Source organism: Rhodnius prolixus, unplaced genomic scaffold (assembly GCF_049639745.1).
Source record: "Rhodnius prolixus isolate KJV_2025 unplaced genomic scaffold, Rpr scaffold_10, whole genome shotgun sequence".
Taxonomy (NCBI): Eukaryota; Metazoa; Arthropoda; class Insecta; order Hemiptera; family Reduviidae; genus Rhodnius; species Rhodnius prolixus.
In genome coordinates this window covers 9,856,863-9,879,851 of record NW_027411615.1, presented here as the reverse complement: position 1 = coordinate 9,879,851, position 22,989 = coordinate 9,856,863, and the positions used below count along the sequence as shown (strand labels likewise).

At 30.2% G+C, this 22,989-nt stretch overlaps 3 protein-coding genes across 4 annotated transcripts in view; all 3 read right to left on the bottom strand.

Annotated features, from left to right (window-relative positions):
- The window catches only part of LOC141457229 (uncharacterized), a 35,418-nt gene extending 29,133 nt beyond the window's left edge, over positions 1-6,285 (bottom strand). For both annotated transcript variants that reach the window (XM_074133908.1, XM_074133909.1), the window contains exons 1-6: positions 5,974-6,285; positions 4,416-4,485; positions 3,021-3,061; positions 2,817-2,945; positions 2,571-2,740; positions 84-2,250 (exon numbers count right to left, since the gene is read on the bottom strand). In XM_074133908.1, coding sequence (XP_073990009.1) covers positions 84-2,250; positions 2,571-2,740; positions 2,817-2,945; positions 3,021-3,061; positions 4,416-4,485; positions 5,974-6,009 — 2,613 coding nt within the window. In that variant the 5' untranslated portion in view covers positions 6,010-6,285. The remainder of the gene's footprint in view (positions 1-83; positions 2,251-2,570; positions 2,741-2,816; positions 2,946-3,020; positions 3,062-4,415; positions 4,486-5,973) is intronic.
- Positions 4,549-5,975, bottom strand: Fancl (E3 ubiquitin-protein ligase Fancl). The gene has a single exon (XM_074133951.1). The coding sequence runs from the start codon at positions 5,815-5,817 to the stop codon at positions 4,630-4,632; it is 1,188 nt and encodes a 395-aa protein (XP_073990052.1). The 5' UTR covers positions 5,818-5,975; the 3' UTR covers positions 4,549-4,629.
- A 1,871-nt stretch (positions 6,286-8,156) lies between the features above and the next one.
- Ltn1 (E3 ubiquitin-protein ligase listerin) lies at positions 8,157-22,758 on the bottom strand. Its single transcript, XM_074133914.1, has 26 exons — positions 22,584-22,758; positions 21,998-22,192; positions 21,660-21,926; positions 21,229-21,344; positions 20,646-20,826; positions 20,391-20,564; positions 16,651-16,841; positions 15,932-16,067; positions 15,569-15,859; positions 14,235-14,621; positions 13,942-14,125; positions 13,443-13,782; positions 12,796-13,312; positions 12,596-12,714; positions 11,795-11,870; positions 11,528-11,712; positions 11,242-11,431; positions 10,982-11,138; positions 10,672-10,879; positions 10,431-10,562; positions 10,208-10,348; positions 9,180-9,310; positions 8,884-9,101; positions 8,603-8,794; positions 8,343-8,510; positions 8,157-8,262 (listed from the first exon to the last, which is right to left on the bottom strand). The coding sequence occupies exons 1-26, from the start codon at positions 22,620-22,622 to the stop codon at positions 8,203-8,205; spliced, it is 4,995 nt and encodes a 1,664-aa protein (XP_073990015.1). The 5' UTR covers positions 22,623-22,758; the 3' UTR covers positions 8,157-8,202.
- Positions 22,759-22,989: the final 231 nt, after the last annotated feature.

Sequence of the window (22,989 nt, the reverse complement as noted above, 5' to 3'; positions counted from 1 at the left end):
ATCGGCAATTAAAAACAAATTGCCTGATGGAACAAACCGATAAAAGCAAAAATATTAAGAATAAAATATTAAATGAGCTATACCTGAAATTCATGAAGCAATTTCTGTAATTCAACAATTTTCTGTAAGAGACTTTCTTTTTCAGTTTGAAATGTGATATATCTTTTTAATAGAATCTCATAAGGGTGTCTGGCATCTAATTCTTCTACATCCCCATTATTTTTTTCAAGTTTCAATTTATTAATTTCTAAGTTTCTTTCAGTTAAACTTTTAGATAAATTTAAAATAACTTTTTGCATATGCTGTAAAAGCTCTGGTGATTCATTCATTTGCCAGTGATTATTCCTCAATTTCTTTAACAATCTATCATATTGTAATTTTAAACTTTCAATTTCTTTTGTTAACAATTTATTTTCAGTTTGAGCTTGAAGCTTTTCTTTTAATAAATTTTCCATTTCATCTTCTTTCATACACAACTGTTTAAATATCTGCTCTAATTTTATAACGAAAAAATTATTTGAACAATTTAACCTGGCTAACTGTTTATTTAATGAATCTTTACTTTCTTGTAAATGCATAACACTACCCTTTAAGGCAATTATTTGTTTAATTTTTTCTTTAAAATCATTTATAAACGTTTCTTCTAATTTTGCATGCTCGCGAATTAAACTATTTGGTAAGATATAATTTTGAAATTTTTCTTCCAATTTAATATTTTCTTCATGAAGTAAAACATTTTTCTCGGTGATTCTTATAATTTCCTCTTTTAAATCAGTAATTTCACCTAAGTGACGCAAATTTTCTTCTTTAAGTACCATAATTTTTTTCTTCTTCTCTACTTGATCAGATATTTTTTTTTCCAAATTTTGTCTTTTAATTTCTAGAATAAGTAGTTCATTTTTTGCAACATGAGTACTATTCTCTAATTCACTTACCTGGGATTTTAAACTTTCAACTTCAATAAATAATTGGCTATTTTCTTGTTCCAATAACTGACACTTTTCCATCCATTTTAATAAAGCAATGTGCGAATAATAATCTCCTTGAAATGTATCTTTATTATTTTCATCCGCTCCAAGTAAATCGTACATATTGAATGGATATGGAGTTGATGTAGCCACATGTAAGAAATCACAATTCTGTGGATTTTCAATTAAATTAACGTTATTTGTTGGGGTGTGTTCTACATCATTTAATCGGAAAACTTGTGAATTTCTCCAACAGTTCACCTGCGACAGGATAGTTTCCATTTGATTTGAATATAGTTCATTATGTTCAGCAACCTTTTTCTCTAACGAAACTTTATCAGATAATAGTTTCTGACACTTTGTCTCTAACTGTTGGATTTCGTCCTCTATTTTGTCTTTTTCTTTACTTAGAACTTGATATTTCTCTTCCAACTCAATCCTTTGTACATTCTCGTCATTGTATTTCTTATTTAATTCGTCCAATTCTAATTCCAGTGATTTTATGCATTGTTTATTTTCATCTATTTTCATCCTCAAACTATTATTCTCAACAAACACCACTTCATTTTCTTTACGCAAAGAATCTAAATGGGCTTTAATTTCTTCCAATTCTAAAATGGCGCTATTCACTCTAGTAAAGACATTACTGATATCATCTGATTTTTCAATAATCCAATCAACGGATAAATGAGCGCTGCTGTGTGAATTAGAACCATTTGAATTAGGATTTTTCAAAAACACAAATAATTCTGAAACTTTGTTAGATAAATCATTCAATATCTTACACACATCATTGAGTGTGGAGAAATAATTATCAATTGTCAAGCTTTGATCCCTGGAATGAATTTCATGTTCATTTAACATCTCCGAATACTGTTGCTCTAAAGAAGAAAATTTCGAAGTATATAATTTTAATTTTTCTTCTAAATCTGCAATTATATTTTCATGAGCCTTCTCCTGAGAACTCATCTGTGCGCGCAATGTTAACTCATTTGTCTTACTTTCAGCTAATTGTTCATTCAGAGTTTTCAACTCTTGTGACATAACTCTTGAGGGTTGCATCTCTTTCAATGATTCATTCATTAGTCTCAATTGTTCTTCATACATCTTCCTACTTGCATCCAATTCAGAATCATGGCTAATTCCTCGTTCATAAAGTTCTTCAATTCTATTTGACAATAATTCTATTTGCTTGAGAAGGAAACATTCTCTAAGGTCGTTTGATTGTTTCGAATCTTCTAAAACTTTGGATTTACAAGCCTCTTTTTCTGTTTGCACAATTCTGAAAAATAATCCAAATGTTAGTACCTTATAGCTAAAACGTTGATACAAACAATATGGAACAGTTTATGTCCAGTTCCATTACACCGACGAACAGCTTTTTAAACCCACAGAAACTTTCAATGGTAACTACAGCAACAACGAAGATTACTTAACAAACTTTACTTCGAAAATTTGACATTTTCGAAACAATTCATCTTAAAGTAAAGGGAAGAACTTACCTAAGGAAGATGAGTTATAATTAAAACTGTCCGGTAGGACAGTTGTATAAGGGTTGTTACTTATATGTAATAAATAACTATTTGAAAGCTTCCTGCTTACCTTAATTGTTCTTCTAAAGCAGCAACTGTAGATGAATATTTTTCTTCCAACTGCTTCTCTACATCTTCTTTATAAACAGATAATTTTTCCATAGTCTCCCTGTTAATTTCTGCTTCTTTACATTTAAATTCTACTTGCATTTTCTCTATTTTTGTATGTAATGTTTCAATCTACAAATAAAAATAATGCATCAGTTCTTAACCACGCTTATCTGCCACTTAATTTAATTCTAAGCCAACAAAATACCTCGTTCCTTGCATCTTTTTTGACTACATAAAGTTCTTCTGTTAAATTTGTACTTTTAGTTTTCTCATATTCTAAGGATTCTTTTAGACTTTCTATTAAGGAATTCTGATTTGCTATCGTATCTTCTAACTGAAAATACGCGTTAAGTATTATTTTGTCGAAATAATTAGAAAATTTAAATAAAAACATTTCAACCACACAAACCTTTAATTTATAATGAACATGACTGGAAGAATTGGATTCCCCTGTAATGGAAAAATATATAAATAAAAATATTAATTTCTAAAATAATATGAAAATGTTGCAGAATAGGACACTTTAAGTATGAAACTTAAGTGGTAATGCCTGACGAGTTGAGGGATCAGGAATACAATGTAAACAAAAGGAACTTTTAATGGAAGTATTTAGTTTTTTAGATTGTTACATTTTTAAATTATTATCGTTTTTCTTTAAGAAAGAATACACGTTTATGCAGATGGTTAAATATCAAAAATATTTATTCTTCTTTCTGTTGAAAACAATATTAAAAGCAATTTAATTCAATTATTTAAATTTAGATTGAATACTTACACATTGCTATTATTTTTTTGCAATTAATAAGTTTATTCACAAAAATATAAATTTCCTATCTTTGGAAACCATACCCTGATTTGGGATTTTACTAGGTAGAATCTGTGTTTATGATTGACATCAAGCAAAGCATTACCAAATTTGTTAATGAAGTTTAAGCGCCTATCTTTACACTTACGAGAATTTCACAGGAAGGTTGGTAACTGAATCAGAAAATAAAGAGGAATTCAACAGCCCACAGAAGGAAGGCAATTAGATGATGGAAAACCCTCTATCTTTTTGCCTAGCGAGAAGGTAGATGTTGTGACCACGATTTTAAGCAGCCTACTTTATACGGTCCACCTCACCCAAGCCGAGTAGATTTGTTAAACTAAAAGTGCTTTTTCTAGACGCCGTAAATAAAAGAAGTGATGTAAGTAATGGTGTAACATTTGTATAACAGAAAAAGTCTTTTTAAATAAGCAAATATAGTAGTTTTATTAAATCTCAGAATAATGTGCAAAATGTTGGAATCAAAATGACAGAATGGTAAGCTTTATTTCATCGAATAGAATCGCTAATATTGCAGAATGACTTTTCATCATGAGCTCTAATGTGTGTTAGATAAACGTTTAGACGAATCAAGCTGGAGACAAAGTGCATACTACAACCGCTGCATGAATACTTCGCCAAAAAAATTGATCCCTAAAGTATTCCTACACTCGCTCTCCATCTAGATGTAACATTTTGGCACTTTCTGCAGTGCGTTTTGCGTACATACGATCACGATTGGATCAGCAGCTATCCTGAAATTAGACCAGGGGACAATAGGATGTAATGCAGTCTAAAAGCATTTGGTTTAAGTGCCAAAGAAGTATTTCAACATTAAAAAAGAAAACCATTAAAACCACTCAGAACTCATTAGAGAACTTTCTTCTAAAGTTCGGTTTAATTTGTTCTTTTCAAAGCAAATTTTCTGGAAGTGTTACAGAATAAATATTATAAAATTTAACTTCATTATTTTCTAAACAATACGAATCTAAAACTTACTCCATGAATTTAATTCCTCTACGTCACCTCTGCTCCAGAAGTCCAGATTGCCTTCAGGCATTTGCACATCCTGTTAAAGGATTTAAAATTAATAATAAAAAAAAATCAATATAAAGAATATGAAAGAAATAAATTACAATTTACTTTATCATTTATTCAACTAAATATGCATAATATTTTAGACATACAACTACCTAAACAAAATTAGTTAGAATTATAGATTCGTAATGGTGTTCCTCGGGCAGTACGTTGAAGTTTCACAACATGGACAAGGCCCTCTTACATAATCATAACTTGGGCCAGCACTTGACGTTTGATAAGTCTCAAACCATTTTAACAAACATGAAAGATGGAAAAGGGCAGAACACTTTTTATTAAGGCAATATTTAACAGGCTCTTCTGATAATGTAGAATAACAAATTAGGCAATCGCCTGTATCGCCTGCTTTAAGCCTCACATTTTCTATATATTTCTTATTTACAAATTGCTTTATATCCAACAATCTTTCCAAATTTTCTAACAATGTCAACTCACTATCCCATCCGTCATACATTTCTAAAAAACTTTGAAATTTGTCTCTAGCTTGATTTACTGCATCTATTGCTCCCAAAAATTTAACATCTGGAAGTGAGGTGATATCAAAGGGATTTAACTTTAATGTTACAGACAAATCTTCTGCAAGATAAATTCTGCGATGTACATCACTTTTTTTCGGGGGATTAGGTTCAATGACCCAAGTTTTTTCTTCTAAGTTCTTGCACAAATCCCAAAACGGAACCAATGACTCTATAACTTCTTCGAATTTAGCAAAGAAATGATTAAATGAAGTATCTTGCAATAGTACAGAAACAGCCTCGTTAGGCAAGTCATGCTGAATTATTTTAAAGCTTGTTATAGAGTTGTGCTTATTACAACCTTCTAAGCTTAAAGTAATGAAATGAGTTGAACATTTCGAATCTCTATAGCATATTCTTACCCACTTCATATCACATCCTATTTCATCAATTTTACAGGAACCAATAGACTTTTCAAGACCGTCCAATAATTGCTTATAAAATAATACACTTTGGCCATTCCAAACAGATGTAGTAATTTCAGATTTAAGTGATGTTTTCTCAGAAATGGTATTATGAACAATTTGTTGAAATAGCTGCAGAAAATCGATCAGAGATTTGCTATTAATTAACTTTGATTTGTGATTTAATAATTCTTTCTCAATCTGAGGATGAAATTCCCAAGAAATACCATTTAGGCTCGGATAGTTAGGAACATTAATTCTTGCTTTAAACTGATGCTCTTTTACTCCTATATATCCCTGCCATTCCTTATAATCATTCAAAGGAATTAAAAGAGGAAATTCACTTAAAAGTGATAACACTTCTAGTCTTGGGTTCATGTTCATCAAATTACAAATATTAATTTTTCCTAAACAGTAACCTTTTTAGAGTTTAACATTTTATTACATCGAAAGTTATTTTTAAAAAAGACCACTATCAAGAAAATAATGTAATAAGTGTTCATTTACTGTAATGTTTATAAAAGTTTTATATTAACTTGCCTTGCGTTCTTGAGATAACTGATCTCGAGTATTCATTTCACTTCACATTCGTGTCTCCAAAATATCAATTTTTCAATACAAATTTGTCTTCAAAGCTATCTCCATCACTCCATTATCAAAATTGTTAGACGTCAACATGTAAAAAACCATATAACAATATTGTAATATTTATTATGAACTGTACCATAATTCAGAGCAACTAATTTGTATTAAAATATTTGCGGCTTATTTGGAATAAAGTAGGTTTCAAAAACAAATTACTGAACTCAACACTGCTTGACATTTTAAACAGTGTTGCCAGTTTCGTGGCTGTTTTATACCTAACTTCAAAAATTGTAATCCTACTGAGTTCAGGAAAGTATGTTGGGAGATAAATGAATCAAATGACTATTTACGGCTCAAACAAACTGTGTGGCATAAGAATTCCGTTTTTTCATTCGTGTTGTTAACTCCGCCTAGTTCTATATTGAATAAAAACAAATACATTCATATATATATATATATATGAACAAATTTATATCTTGAGACATTGTCAAAATAAGGCATTCCAGAAACTAAAAACATCAATTACTTTCTTTAACATTGCAATTTCAGTAAATACAAATTGAATTAGCCTTTTAGTTTTCCGACTTATTACCCACGCAAAATATTACTTTTTTGTTTTGCTTTTCACATGAACGAAAATATTAAATATTTAACATTTGGGGCTTCGGCATGTTGCGATTACGTTTTCTTGGGACACAGGTTCCTTTTAGAAGGATGCAAATCTAACCCCTTTGCCATTATTCAAAACTTTTATGTTAAAAATACTAATATATTTCAATAATAATGTTTTAATAATAGAATTAATATTTGGTTTAATTCTTTAAAACGGGAAGGAGAGGAGCACCCGCAGTAGTTTTTGGTAAATAAAAGGATTACCAAAAATAGTAACTTAAATGCTTTAGAACGGAGGTAGCAAACGTAAATGTATATAATAAACTTATTGATCTGAACGGAATTTGTCTTCTATAATTGCATTTGAGCAAAACACATTAACATTTTTGGTTAATGTGCAAACAAGACCACCAAAACAATAAATAAACAATTAACATTTTACGCTATATGTATTACTTTTATTTATTTAAGGTGTTATTGGTACCCGTAGCTTTTTTTCAGTGCACTGCCGACCTCCGAGCGTGTTCTCTTGTTACACACAACCACCACCGATCAGAGAGCCGTAAGAAGCACTAGGAACAGAAAATCTATGGGGCAGCAATGAATTTGATGCCGGAACTCCGCGTTGGAATTCAGTATTCGCTAACCACTCAGATAATTCCTTCCCTGCAATATACATTACTGTTGTTATTGTGGTGCTATTATTATAGATATATATATTATTATTATAGCGGTCCTCTAGAAGAACCTGGACCTCATTCATAACAGACTTGCCGTTCTTCTCTATTTTCTACTTTTTGCCGGCATCTTCTACCTTCCGCAAATAGCTCTCCGCGTCATCCAACCATCTTATTCAGGGACTAGTGCTCCCCGAGTGTCCACATAAAACTTTCGTTAGTACTCTTGATGAAGCGTCCGTTCGACAAGACAGAGTAATCTCAATCTTCATCTCTTGATACAAAAAACTACGTCGGGTTCTCAGTATATTCTCTTTAGTTCTTCGTTTTTTCGGACCCTCCATTTACTGTTAATTCATAGCAAATCGATGATCTTCCGCAACACTTTTCGTTTCCATTTTATAAGCAGATTTTCGCTTTTTTGCGTCATAGCCGCTCGCTACCGTACATCGCCTTATTATTATTTTACAAATAATTTTTGCCAGGCTACAACGATTCTTAAACCTCTAAGCTTTTTGTAACGCGTATAATCATTTGCTTTCTGCAATTAATCTCCCTTTTATTTGCGGTGATTTAAGAAATAACAACTAACATTAGGTTTACATTAAATAAGTCAACATATTTAACTTCATCCTTTTTTCCCCTTTCCTTTTAATTTAATCCAATTAATTAATTACTAATATTAACTAATTTAATAAATTCATTCTTATATTATACAAAATAAACTTTAATATTAACCATGTTCATAAACATCCAAATTATCTGCCTTGCAGTAAAAATTTTAATAACATAATGAGAAGTATTTTATCAACACTAGCCTTCAAAAAAAAAAAAGTAATAATAAAAAAATAATAATAATCATATTTTATTTACAGTTCACAAGTTATGAAAATATTTAAAAATGATTTCTGCAAATCGGACATGTAGATTTGTTACTTGTGGTGAACCATTTGTACTGAAAAAAAAAAAAAAATTATTGAAAACTTGGTAAGCAAATTACATAAGTTTTAAGTTCAAATGTTTTAAACTACTAACCAGACAGAATGAGTGAAATTTTTTCTTGCAAGTTTGACACGATAATTTGGGCAATTGATGACTCGTATTATGTAAAATTGAAAAACAAATGTAACATTCTTCAATTCCTTCAAATTTTTTATCCAAATTACTTTTCCAAAGTAACAGACCATCCCAAATGGAGCCATTCTAAAATCAAGTTTTAATTAGGCTTACTCTTTTCTCATATGTAAATGTAATGTTTAAAAGTGTGTTTAATGCACACATATGCATATAAATACCTGATGTGTAAGGAAAATGGTTAATTGCATTAACCATTGTCTCGTTTGATTTGAAGAAATCATAGCCTTGGGAATTTCTACCTTTGGAGGAGTAAGAGGATGGTTAGCAGATAATGTAATGATTAGCTCAGTTGTTGATTCTTCAACCGTATATACAGCGACAACTTCTCGAACAGAAGGGTGAGTAGTTACCTGTAAAAAAAAGTTACTTTGGTAACTTTCACCGAACCAAAATAGGAAAGTAAAAAATAAATAAAAAAATCAATAAATTAACATTTTACCTTCATATTGTCAAATCCTTTCTGCTGGTTCATTATGGCTTTCATTTCCTCAGTACAAAGGGCCATGGAAACGTATAACGAAGTTATTTTGTCAGCAAGTGATAACAATTTAGGATCAGTTTCAGCTGCCCACTGTCTAGCCACGGCTGGCAATGTCCTTAATATGTCGCAATACAACCAACAACAAAAGTTACTTAATCGCTCACTCTCCCATCCATCTACAAAATTTATAATATTTCTTGATCATTCAAAGAAACAATTCTTAAAAAGATAACTAAGTTAATAAAATTATATACCAAAAGTCAGAGGAGGCATTTCTGTAAATAATTCCTGCCTTTTTCTTAAGTTGCTTTCAACAAAATGCAACACTGAATCTGGCATAAGCTTTAGTAAACTTTCCATTATATTTACAATTAAATCCATTTCTCTATAATGATCAAAAAAATGGTTAATACTTAATTTCTCTTTCTGCAAAGTTTCCAAAATACACAAATTCGCAATTTTGGACAAGGTGAAAAGTTCTTGGTAGTGTTGTTAGAAGTGCTATCAACTGACTTTTTTTGTTCAAGTAGCTTATTATTTGAGAATTTTGATAAATAGATGAGAGATGCGACCACCACTACGCATGTAAAACAGAACACCAATCTAAGCAATGGATATAAATGTACTTGTGTGGCTCTGTATAAAAAAAAAGGCTGAGTCGATTTTTTTCCTACCGGCAAGTTCATGGATGGGTGTTTTCTGGGATAAAATAAGAATGTTTTTATTGAATACCTTGCAAAATATAAAATTATAATTGTCGAATACTGTAAAAGTCTTTTGGAACAAATAGATGAGCTAATTCTGAGAAGAGGGATGGATTGCAAAATTAATTTGCATTTGAAAACTAAAGAATATGAAGGAAAATTGACTATCCAAGTCACCCTGGCGACAGAAGATAGCCAAGGTTGTGATGGCTACAAGACGTAAGGTAGATTTGCTGAAGATTAGCGTCAGTCTGTGAAGAAGGGGGAAAAACACAAAAGAGATGGTTGGGAGACACCACCTTGCAAGGACTTAGAAGAAAAAAATTTGAAAATGGAATACGTTTTGAATGAAATGAAGAGATGCCAGCATCCGCAGATGGATATTTTACAAACCATCCAAAATCGCCAGGTATAGAAACTATTCATTGGGGAGAATTGGAAAAATCCAATGAATTAAAATTATATTAAACATTATTAATTACTGATTTGTTAATGTTAATTATTGATTATTTAGAAATGTAATTTTATTTACTCTGGAGAAAATAAAATCTTAAACTTTTTAAATAAAAAATACTTACTTAATCCAAAGTGTGTAAATGTATCTTATCTGAGAATCTCCATGTTTACACATTTCAAGTAAAACTGACCAAACTAAAATGTAGCCTAATGTGTAGGTATAACTGTCAGTAAATGGTGCTACAGAACAGCTCACTCCCAAACTGTACAAACGTCGTTAGTGATTAATTAACTTTTCATATTTTTTTCTTCATTAAATCAAGAAAACAAATAAATAAAAATTACCTGAAGTCTTGAAGCATAGTTGTAACTACATTTTGCGTCTCAATAAATTGGGTTTTTATATTTTCACATGAAAGTTTCCTCAATTCATTTTCATCACAAGCACAGTCCAATTGTACCAGTACTGGTACAACACTATAAATAGAAATATAATATTACTCAAGTATTTGAATATTTTCACCATAATAATTACTTACTCTAATTCACTTTTTTAAAATAATTATTTTAGTGAAATGTGGTTTACGTCAACAAGATGTTGTAAGCAGTGATTTGTACAGGAATGCTAGGCGAGGTAATGAATTTTCGTCCCATATTTAACCACGCTTCGAAGTTATTGCCATTTACTTGTAAGCCACGAATTTCTTGATTTTGACAGTTTGTACACAGAGTTTCACTTAATTTTTTTAAATGCAGGAGCCCAAGATAGTTTAAATTGTTGTTTAATGTCTTCTCTAAGAAAAAAAAAGAAAGAAGAAAAAAGCATTAGAAAAGAGGCTGTACCGTTCCAAAAAGGACAATAATTTTATTTGAAACAAAATTACAATTCTTCTTACGTGCCATGAACTCCCAGGCTACACCTACAGCATCACAGGTATCATTCAAAAATACGTCTTTCCATTCTTTATAAGTTTCACTTTTTCTTTCATTATTTATCATATAGGATACAAAATGAATATATAAATCACAAACAGCTACCACAAAGCCAACAAACTGTTGAAACATAAAAATGATTGTTTTCATCCAAAAATTGACGAGTTGACCCCACTTCATTATATTTCTAAAACTGACCTACAGTTGTAGGTCTAAAACTCACCTCTTTATAGAAGGTGGGTGATTTGGTGAGTGAAATACTATTTATCCAGGAAGCTACTGATACCATTATAAAATCCCAACCATTTTGGCATTTATCTATTTCTGAGGGATACAAATTTATAACTGCAGTAAGTAATCGAGCCACTTCTGAATCTAAATTTAAATATTTGCAATTATAACTGCTGAGATCCCTAAAAAATAAGAAGAAATAGTTGTTGTTTTAGATCAATAAATAAAACATTTATATTATTTCCGGAAGCAAACTCAAATAATTGTTTAAAATGCACCTGCAATATGAATCTGAAGAATGTAATCTGTAGACTTTGATTAAGTTATCTAAAATTACATTAATTTCCACATCTTGCACATAATTGTTCAACAGGTCGCTCCTCAAAGCTCGAATGTAATGAATATTTATATTATTTTCTTCAGTAATTAAAACCATATCATTTGGAAGAGCTTTCGAATGCAGCTACACAATAAAGATCTTCTTTAGAAATTTAACTTTTTAGTAATATGTAATTATAATTTCTTATAATCATGAGAAATTCTACCTTTAAGTCCATGTCTAAAAAGTCAGAAGCTATTAATGACCATGTTTGACTCCACTGCTTACCCAATTTTTCACAACTAGAACATTAGAGTTTTGATAATAATAAATCACGCTTTTCACTCAGGCCACAGTGTACACTGCTAAATTTACAATTTCCCAAGCACTACTCCACACAAAGAAAATAAACGTAGGTAGTTTGGTAAAAAGTTAGGATTTCCAGAGATCTTTAAAGACGTTTGAGTATAAGTTCTCAAGAATCTCTTTACATGTAAGATCAATGAAGAGTTAGGTAATGGGTCAAAAGAGTTAAAGCTGCTGGGTTTCTCTGGATCCCGAGCACAATGGGATCGTTGGAAATGAAAAGGCAAACGAAGCTGAAAGAGAAGCAACTTTATTTCAACCAGAACAAGGTGTGAGAGTTAGGCCTCAGAATCTAAAATGTCATATCAAGAGAATTTTTTTTGAAGAATGACAAATAATATGGGAGATACTGATAGAAGATGCAGACAGTAAAGCCATGTGTAAAAGCAAGGACAAATGAAGCCCTATCAAGAAGAGAGGGGCTGATACTAAAACGTTTACACACCAAAACAAGATATTTATTTTGCAATATTATCTGTCACAAATAAAGCAGTTACTAAAAAAATCTGGTTAATTTTTAAATGTACTCGTAAGTTGCATCTGGCTAACCGTAAGAAATTGATGCTCAAGCAACAAGCAACGATGATAATCAGTAAATTCCGATTTCATAATAATCACATTTCATTCAATCATAAATTACGAAATACGAGTATGATCTTACTTTTGTCGCGAAAGAGACAGTACTTTTGATTGCTGTTCTGCGTCTAGACGATGAATTAATTCTTTCAAAAGACTCCCAAGAGTTTCAACATCATTACCACATATGAAATACTGTTTGGACTTGAAAAAAACAAAAAAAGCAATAATTAAAGAATAAAGTGAACAAACTGAAAAAATAAATAAATAAAAATAAGTACATACATCATTATAACAACGTTTTAACGTTTTACTAAGTATCAGACCATAGCATAAATTTAAGCTAATTGGTATCAAATCATCCATTTCGACTACATCAAAAGATGGGACCGTGCATTCCAGCAGCGTTGCTTCCTCGTTTTCTCCATCATCTCCGGCACGGCTATCATCAATTAAGTGTAAAACAAATTTTACACAAAACAATAAAGAACGTAAATATGCAATTAAATTTATGTCTTTCAAAGGATCCCATTTTTCTTTTAAAATACTCATATTATTGATCATATCTTTATCTTCTTCTTTGTAAAATATATTTCCATTAATTACTTCCGTGTAAAAACAGATATCCTCAATTTTCCGTTGATGCAAGTTAAGTGATGTATTCATTACTGAATTCAGAAACAGTTTGCTTACATCAATTCCAGTAGTTGCCATTTGTTCTGAATTTTCTTGGACAATTATGCTAACAAAGTTAACACATATTTTTATTGTCAAAGACAAATTCAGCTCACTGATAGAACACCTAAAAAGAATTGCATAAATAAGAAAATTATGATTAAAGAATTATTTTATTATGAATGGTTATATAAAAAATATGATTTAAAAAATAAAATGATAATGTGATCTAAAAAAGTGAGCTGTTTTACACTTACTCATCATTTATGTAATCTGCAATAAAATTTGCACATAGCTTAGCATGGTCTAAAAATAATAGTTCGGTTGGTTGTAAAAGTTTTCCCAACGAATGAAGCCCACTTCGCCATACATCGAATAAAGGACAATAATCTTTGCTATTAATAATAATTTTAAAACATACAAACAACAATTCTAATATTATTTCCTTATACTTGTGTAAACTATCTGGATTGTTGTTTGTGAAAAATGAATTGAGAATTGTTGATACATTTTTATAGTTTGAAGGAGTTCCAATTTTTAATTGTTCCGATGCAACAGATAACAATGCCAACACTGTCTCCTCTCCAATTATAAACCCTAAAAGAAAAAAATATAAACGCTTAAAATATAAAGCTCTTTATGCAATGTGGTCACCATATTTTATTTTGAAAGAGGTATTCTAAGTAAAAATGTCTAAACATTAGGATGTCCAAATATTTTGTTGAAGCAATTTAAAAATATAGAAATATTCTTTACCTCTGGTGCTATTACTTTTTAAACAATGGTTAAGTACATCCAGCGACGTTTCATCTTCAAGTGTTTTATATAAATTACATAATTCATCTCTCACTAAAGAAGATTTCATCCATTTAATTAAAGTATCGTTGATATAATTATCAGTTAATTTTGCCGCCTCAAGAATAGCACCTTTTGAACGTACCTGAAAAATTAATGTAATCAATTCAAATATCATAGATTCCTAAATTTTTTTAAAGGACATTACTTAAAAAAGTAACTTAGCGAGAAATAAAACTTAATAATTCACTAACCTTCGTTAATTCCAACAAGACTCCATCTTTCAACTCTTCGTTTTGCATATTATCAATTGTTGCAAAAATAATACCCACAAGTGGTTCTGATGGTATATTTTCATCCTGTATCCATTTATGAAATTCAGCAAATAAGTCATTCTCATATCTTTCCATTATTTTCTTTATATGTTCTTTTTTGAAAACTGTAGTTATCTTCCACAACTGTTTTAATGCTAAAATTCTTATTTCATAATTTTCACAATTTTTAGCAATATTAAAATATTCAGCAGAAAGTTCTTTGGCTGACAAAACAACATCACCTTGAAGATTTGTCTGAGGTGAAGTTGTTGTATCAACTATTTGTACATTTTCATTAGATTCATTTTCGGAACCTGAAAATTTCACCTGAAATACAAAGCAGAAAGTTAGTATGGAGTTTATAAAAAGGTTCAGTGGAATGTATGGTGGCAAATAAAATCTAATTTTTAAAGTTAACTGGATACGATAACATAAAAAACTTGTTGAAAACAAAAACGCTGGTGTATAACGAAGATTTATTAATCAGAAAATGTAACTATTTTTGTACTAATATCAAAGAGATTCCAGAAATTGCCGAAAGGTATTGTTATAAATACTTTCAGTAACATATACAGAATTTTGACCCAAGACATGAAAACCCAGTATTTCTTATTTGGAACAAGGGCAAAAGATTCTACAGAATATACCATATTAAAATCTACAGAACATTTTTTGCTTTGATTATTTGAAATATTATTTCCCTAAAGAAGTTTTGAAATTGCATGCAATGAATTTTCTCACTCTACTATTAGCATTCGTTCATAGGATGGAACATTTAACAACCTATTAGTATAAAAACCGTAGAGTAAAAGTTTAATTAAAGCTTTCAATGTAAAGATAAGGTTGACATCTTAAAGTTGTGCAATGAATGGTGTCACCGAAATGAAGAAATATTAATTTTTATCAAAAATTTATTTTTTTAAAAAAGTAACGATTAGCATGCCCATGTATTCCAACACGCCACTGATGCATATTATGTGGATATCTTTGAAAAGAAAAGGCCTACTTTCGCCCTATCAATGAAAACATACGCATGTATCTATTATAAAGAGCGGTAGTGAAAAGAAGGAATTATTTCCTGCTAGTATTGGTGTCCACAAAAATAAATATATTAATATAATAATTAAAACAAATCAACATTAAAACTTGGCTCATTTTAAAAACAAGAAGATTCGTGGGTTCCCATAATTGGCTACATAGTTTAAAGTGCTATAAGACATCAAATTTACGAACATATAAACTAAAAAAATAACATAAATAAAAAAGGCACTTACTTTTAAACTTTTTCTCCTTTTACATTTTCTATTGTTTAAAGAATCAAACATCTTTATGTGACTATTAAACAGATATGCAAGAGCATCTTTATCCAGTGTAGACTTGCTTATATTATTCTTACAAACCAATAATAATTTACTCCAAAAGTTGTTTGTATAAAGTTTATAATTAACATTGGTAGCTTCATTATTTTTCCAATGTAATAACATCTGAGATAATGAATTGTACAAAGGGACAATTAAGTGATGGTGAACAGACTCCAACATAGTTGTACTAAGTACTTCAATTACCTACAAAATAATTGTTAATAACATCGAAATTGTCACTGGTAATCAAATAATTAAATCAAACAAAATACTTACGCTTTCTTCAATTAACGAGATACACAATTCAGTGTCGTTGGTATATACCATAATTAAATACTGTATACACTCAAAAAATGAAGTAGCCACAGCTTCGCTTTCACTCTGGCTTTGGACAATGCAAGACTGTTTTAAACTGAATAATAAGTAAAATTTTAATCAAGTTAACTTTATTTAAAAATTATTAGTAATAATTAATCGCACAGAATCTCTAAATTTTCTTAAAATAAACTTGTAGCAGCTGTATTAGATAAAAGAATAAAGTTACCCCTAGTACTCCAGTAAAATATAATAAAAAATCGAAAAAAAAAGACGAATCCTTGTTAATTTCGTGATATAAGATTTTCTATCAAATGACTAAATAGTCAAAACGTCAGAGAGCAACATAGATCAATGTATATATAAAAATTAAACAAAATCGAGATCAGAAGAAAATCTGCGTATTCAATAAATTTACAAATAAAACATTAGAAATAACGAATTTTATATTGTTTTTACCAAAGCTGATTCTTTTATACAACACATTATATCTTTGGTTTTATCCACAACACTTGCTTACTTGATACATAAGCGAAATCTCTACACTCTGATGAATGAAAATCCGAAAACAGTCAGGGATACAATAAACATGCGTGATGTTACGGAAAAAATCAAAGATATAACGAGAACTGCGAACCAAACCAAATTTCAATACATTACAATTTAACAATTATATTTACCCTTTTTGAAAACTAGAGAAAATTTTTCCAAAAAAAGTTAACTTGTCTTTCATCACAGATTCCGGAATGTTGCTCAACAAAAGAATTATGTGTGGATAAATGAATGATGCATTTCCCTGACCACCTTGAGCCAAAATGTGACTGAATTTTGGAATAAATAATTTATCCATATTTACGTGCTGCCAACAATCCTAAAAAATATTTCTGTATTAATATTATTTAAAAATGAACTAATACTAATGGCAACTAAAAAAAATGAATTATGTCTAAAGAAAATTTCGAGGAAATAGGATAGGGTTGCCCAATGGTGTACTGCTAAATGATATAAAGGTCTCAAAATCCGTGACAAAGCAACTTTTTTAGGGAGTGTTGATCCCAAAAACAAACATCCTGGCCATTCACGTTGTTAGATCATGCCAGCTCCTCTATCATAGAAAAAAAATTCAATACACAAAAACAAAGAACGTCCAGAACCTCAAATAAAAGAGATCTTGCCTAATAATCAAACGGAGTTGATGTGGTGGTGTTTACGGACACAGAAGGAAAGGCCAAGGTGAGAAATGCGTGATAATCGCATTTACGTAAATACCGGAGCAGAGTCGATTAAATCAAACGCAAAGACAGACGTCTCGATAGTGATCAAGAAATTCGATGGGGTAAAGTTCTGCAAAAACTGCATAATTGATTCAAAAAGGTAGTATTTCCATTAGACCAATTTTGACCAAAACCTTATTTGCGTCTTTTAAAAAATAAATTGAACTCTGCGATTTAGTCGACTCTATAGGAGTCGTGGTAAACCCTCACAGAGGAAGGCATTTGTAAAATCCATTTCAAAAACACACCTTTCCGTCCAAAGAGAAGCTCAAAAACGTGAATACTAAAAAATCTAAAACCAGCATGATTGCAACATTTTATCCAATTTAGGTTATTAAAACTGTCCGGTAGGACAGTTGTATAAGGGTTGATCGTAAAAAAGAGCACGAAAAAGCTCAAGGTTGAAAAACACCCAACTTTGACCATTTTTATCTCTTTTTCTATAAAAGATAAAATTCCCAAATTTTCTTTAAAATACGGTGCTACTTCTACTTTATAACTGTAATTTTTTTGCAACAACATCGATGAAATAGATTTTGAGAAATAAGTTGCCGAAAATGAGCAAAAACGGCATTTTCTGAAATTGTTGTTGTTGTTACCTTTTTTGTAAACTGCGAAGCGATTTTCATGAATGAGGTGTCATTCGATCCGGAATTTTATGTAGATGTGCCTTTTGGGGGTCTCGACGCTGTATATCAAATGGGGGAGGAGTTAGCCCCATGTATATAAGGCTCCCTTCAAAATTATTATTACTCGTACTAATTACTCTGTAAATCTTGGCCCGATTTTGATATAAAAATTGGTAGGATGAAAGGGTTAGGACTCCTCTACATAACATTAAAGCGACGATCTGCTCTTACACGTACTAAGAGAAAATACAGCAAACGTTTCAAATTATCGACGCGTGAACCGATTATCATAAATAAATGAAATGTCATTCGAATCGAAAATTTGTACAGCTTTGAACTTCAAAAGTCTCGACACTGAGCCACATGAGATGAGGAGTTTGCTACACTTAAGTAAGGCCCGCATTAATAATCGAAAACTACGATCAATTTTGATAAATTTTGGCAGGAAGAAGTTGTTAGAGTTTTACTGCGTGATATTAAGGTGACATCCTACTCTTACAGCTACTAAAGGGAAGTATTGCAATCGGGCATATTTGAAGTATAATTTCTCTTTGCCTTTTAGAGAGAAATATGCACTATAATTTTTCTTAGTCTTAGATATTTGAATTTAAATTTTTCACCCTGTAAACGAAAGCAAAATTTAACCCTAAATATCTCGCTTTCTGCTCGATAGATTTTTACGAAATTTTATACAATTATACACTAAAGTTGTCTCCATATACAGATAAAATATAAACTAAATCGATCGAGTACTTTACGAGATATTTTAATTTAAATTTTTTACTCTGTAAAACGAAAGCAAACTTTAACCCTAAATATCTCGTTTCCTGCTCCATCGATTTTTAAGAAATTTTATACAATCATACACCAAAGTTGTCTCCATATACAGGTGAAATATAAACAATATCTATCGATTAGATTACTAGATATTTGAATTTAAATTTTTCACCCTGTAAAACGAAAGCAAAATTTAACCCTTAATATCTCGCTTTCTGCTCGATAGATTTTTACGAAATTTTATACAATTATACAGTAAAATTGTCACCATATACAGGTAAAATATAAACAATATCTATCGATTAGTTTACTAGATATTTGACTAAATTTTTCTCTCTGTAAAACGAAAGCAAACTTTAACCCTAAATATCTCGCTTTCTGCTCGATAGATTTTTACGAAATTTTATACAATTATACACCAAAGTTGTCACCATCTACAGGTGAAATATAAACAATATCTATCGATTAGTTTACAAGATATTTGAATTTAAAGATTTCTCTTAGTAAAATGAAAGCAAACTTTAACCCTAAATATCTCGCTTTCTGCTCAATAGATTTTTACGAAATTTTATACAATTATGCACTAAAGTTGTCCCCATATACAGGTAAAATATAAACAATATCTATCGATTAGTTTACTAGATATTTGAATTTAAAGTTTTCTCTCCGTAAAGGGCAAGCAAAATTTAACCCTAAATATCTCGCTTTATGCTCGATAGATTTTTACGAAATTTTATACAATTATTACTATTTAAATTTGAATCACGAAGTTAAAACAAAATTTGAATCTTCAATTCGTCTAACAGGAGTATTTGAGAGCACAAATAACACACAGTTAATAACAAGTAAATTATTCACTTCTCAGTTGTAATTTAATGTAGGCCGTTTAATTGAGTACTTGCAGTAAAATACTTTAATAATTAACTGTCCTAAAAATGTGCATGTCTTAACGATTTTATATTTCATATATACATACATATAACATTGTGGGAAGAACACCTAGATTAAGAATGTTGTTGAAAAAATCTATATTGTTTAATATTAACCCAGATTAATTATTACCTATTTTTTTTTTTTTTTTTTTTTTTGCATCAACAGCTGAGGTCATTAGCGCCCGGAGCTTTTTCCAGTGCACTGCCGGCCTCCGGACAGTGTTCTCTCGTTACAGACAACACTGTCCATCACCGGACAGTGAGCTGTAAGAAGCTCCTAGGAAGAGAAAATCTAAGGGTCAGCTGCTGGATTATTACCTATTATTTCTAAATAAAGGAACAATCACTTTAATCGAAGAATGAACTTAAACCGTCGATTTTTGTTTAAAAACTAAATAAATAAAATAAACATATAACGTTTTTCTTTTCAACCTGTGATTAATAGTTTGATAATTACAGACTAATAGATTTTACAGTTAATCTAAGTTAAATGGTGCGTTACTTGTATAAATATTTTGTAGATGAAAATGGCCAGCATAAGGGTCTGTGATATCATATAAATTCTAAAAAATGATAATGAAAATTAATGCAGTAAAATGTCTTAAATGATATCAATGCAGTACATATTAATGAAATGATGGGCAATGCTAATTTGTGTACCTTTTGTCGTTTAATCAACCCTTATACTTAACATTTTAAACTGTAAGTTTTTGTTAAAGAGATCATTAAGATATTTTAGAGAAAATAAACTGAAACTGATCATAATAGGTTATCATTATATGCACCGAATGAGTGATAAAAGACTTACTTTGAGCCCGGTGATAACAAGCAGGACAGCTTCCCAAACATTTGGCAGTACTACGGGGTCATAGTCATCTATGTGTCCTAGTACGGAATTCGAAACCCGTTTATGTTCATTTTCAATTAAATAAGGAGCAAACTGCAAAATGGCTGATAATAATGAAAACCATGCCGCTCGGACCTATGAAAAAAGAAAATGTTAAAATATTAAAAATAAAGAATGCCAATTTAATCTGTTTAGTTTTGTTCACTCATCACTTACAGCTCCATTTTTATACTTGGCTAATTTCCAAAACTTATTAGACGTTATTATATTTTTATTAATGTCTCCAACTTTTTCTAGTTGCTCTTTCGTAATTTTGGATAGATAAAGAGCATATCCATTTAAACTACTTATTAATATCCTCTCATATTTTGCTTCCACATCTTCCTTATTTATTTTCCTGCAGTTAAATGAACTTAAATTAAAGACTGCTGTCTACAGAAAGTTAAATATACAAGCCAAATACAAAAGAACCAAATGAATAATGCTTTATTAAAGTGTTTTTTTTTTTTCTAATACTGTACTTTCCTTAAAGGAAACATTTATAATTCTATTTAATTCCTTTATATTGATAGTACAGTAATATATAATTGATATTTGCTGGTGTAAAGCTGTATGTAACTTTGGTTAGGGGTAGGCAGACTGTTTTCGTAACTAATGTTTGAATTATTATTTCAAAATCTAATTTTCTTGAATAAATATTTAATAAGGTTTACCACCCTGATCAAGCCTCTAGCTTCTGAGTTTAATTAAAGAAAAAATAAATAGATATTAAATTAAAAGAGTAAAGTAATTTACTTACTCATTTCTTGAAATAGTATCAGGTGTTTGAATCAGAATATTATCTGATATATATTGCAAAATTTCAACTTGGCAGAAAACAATGACATCAACTAGTTTATGAGGAGGAAAAGAAGCCTGGAAAAATTAAGAAATTAAAAATAAAATACATAAAAGTTCGGGGATCAAAATGTCCCATCTTAGTCTACAATATTACAGAATCAATACTACTTTAAGTAATCCCTTGTTAAAAAAAAAATAATAATAATAATTATCTAAAAATAATCAGTCCGTTCTTTTACAAGTCAGCTTCATAAACATTTACTTTAAAATATCTATCTAGGAAAGGATAAATGTTAAGGACAAAAATCTTATTAAGAACGTTTAATTTCTCAAAAATAAATAAATACAAAATTTATGGTATCGTTTAAAATACTTAAAAATTAATTTTACCGTGAATGAATTGGATGCTGCAGATGCCGCTGGTGCGTAAGTATCGTATTGGGATATGAACCAATACGGTGCTATTTGTTTTATATAAGGAGCTAAATTGCGCCCAACTTTTGACACAATTGCATGATGAGCTCTTTGTGCAGCTTCTCTAATTCTATGTTCCACATCTAACGCCAAGTTACTGTAAACAAGTACCCAACTAGCAAGCGCCGATTTTATGGCTTCATCATCGCTTTCTTTACATAAGTTTACAAATTCAGTAAGTGCCTGTTTAAAATGTTTAAATGTAAGTGCAAAATAAATTTAATAATGACTGATTCACAATTTTAATGGATTACCTTATATCGAGTAACTCCATCCTTTTTTGACATTTTCTTCATAGTGACTTGAAAATTGGGATCCATTTTTGGGTCTAATAAATCAAGAGACAAGGAAGAAAACTGGGGTAAATTTGAGGACATTGTTGGATCCCCATGTCCTTTATTTGCAATATTAGATGTCATAAGTTCAAGGAATCTACCGCTGTTTGATGGCTAAAATATATATATACATAATTAAACGTATTTTTAACTAAATTTGTTTTTTCCTGTTAATGAAACTTAGTCCTGTTACAATCAAGTTTTACAGGTGAGCCAAATTCTTCTACGGCAAAAAGTGAGGCTCTGCTAAAATTAGTTCAAAACAAGATAACTACCAGCATATTTAAACCTCAAAAATATTACCAGTCCTTAATTACAAACAACGGAAAAGAAACATTAACAAGAATTTACTAATTTTAATTAAGGAAAAGCATAATTTTGATACGCTGAAAGTGAAATACCAAAAGTTCACTTTCACCAGAGTTATGTTGTCCTATCATTTTGCAGAATACTATATCTTAATTTATTTTGCGCCTAAAATTTTCTAAAGTAATAGTTTCAATACCTTATTGTTTGATTTTTGAGGTTTCTTTTTTCCACCCATATTTCCGTAAATACTGATCTTGCAGTTCCGCAGACTATATTGCAATCACATTTTTATATTTATAACAATGCAAAGGTTACAAGATTTTGCACGATCCAGAATTACTTCGATTATTTTATTTTTACGATAATTTTGATACTGTATACATTACTATTGGTTTGGAAAACATGTTGAGGTTTTTTACAAATCATACGAAAAGAAGACAGACAAATGCAAAATTATTTGATTATATTTCATTTTAATTATTTCAAATAACTAATCCTTATTTCTAGCATATACTTGAAGATTTCTCGCTGATACAGCGGGAAAGAGAGTTATATTAATTAATTACGGTGGGTTGCTGGTTGCCTTATATTATTAAACTATT